We start from the raw sequence: 836 nt of genomic DNA, 5'->3' as shown, positions 1-836 counted from the left end.
CATACATACATACATACATACATACATACATACATACATACATACATACATACATACATACATACATACATACATACATACATACATACATACATACATACATACATACATACATACATACATACATACATACATACATACATACATACATACATACATACATACATACATACATACATACATACATACATACATACATACATACATACATACATACATACATACATACATACATACATACATACATACATACATACATACATACATACATACATACATACATACATACATACATACATGCATACATACATATTTACAAAGGTAAACCACAACACACGCGGCAACCGAGCTAGCTAGCCGCCATCACGACCGCCACACGGGGGGCCCCGCCACACCCCCAGCTCACCTTGAGCCGACCGACGCCCGACTTTCCCCGCCGCCGCCGCCACCGCCACCCCTTCCTTCTCCGGAGGGGCGCCGCGGCTGCCCGCCTGACGTGGCGTACGTAGGCCGTACTCGGCACCCATCTCCCCGTGGGGGCCGATGACGCCTGCGTGTCAGAGAAAGACATCAAAACACAACATAGACACGATAAACACACATATATACATACACGCACACACTCTCTGTTGTCGTTACGCATACACGTGCACAGGCATAAAGCGGGACAAGCATATGCAGGCTGTTAAGGAGGCTGCATGCACGCGGGGGGTGACATGCAGCCCAACCTTCCTAATGGGTGTACGCGCACGCGCATGAGTCTACACTCACATCATCGCGTAGCGAATTTCCCCCGAGGTACATATCACCTGGTTCGCCACCGTAGCGGATCATCC

At 47.2% G+C, this 836-nt stretch overlaps 1 protein-coding gene across 1 annotated transcript in view; it reads right to left on the bottom strand.

Annotated features, from left to right (window-relative positions):
* VOLCADRAFT_108582 (uncharacterized protein) overlaps positions 1-550 on the bottom strand; it is a 19,336-nt gene extending 18,786 nt beyond the window's left edge. Inside the window, exon 1 of the mRNA XM_002959326.1 lies at positions 407-550. Within this exon, the coding sequence (XP_002959372.1) occupies positions 407-527 (121 nt within the window). The 5' untranslated portion in view covers positions 528-550. The remainder of the gene's footprint in view (positions 1-406) is intronic.
* Between the last annotated feature and the right edge of the window lie 286 nt (positions 551-836).

The sequence above is a fragment of the Volvox carteri genome, assembly GCF_000143455.1.
Source record: "Volvox carteri f. nagariensis unplaced genomic scaffold VOLCAscaffold_162, whole genome shotgun sequence".
Classification (NCBI taxonomy): Eukaryota; Viridiplantae; Chlorophyta; class Chlorophyceae; order Chlamydomonadales; family Volvocaceae; genus Volvox; species Volvox carteri.
The sequence above is the reverse complement of the archived record's forward strand: the minus strand, read 5'-3'. Positions and strand labels throughout refer to the sequence as shown.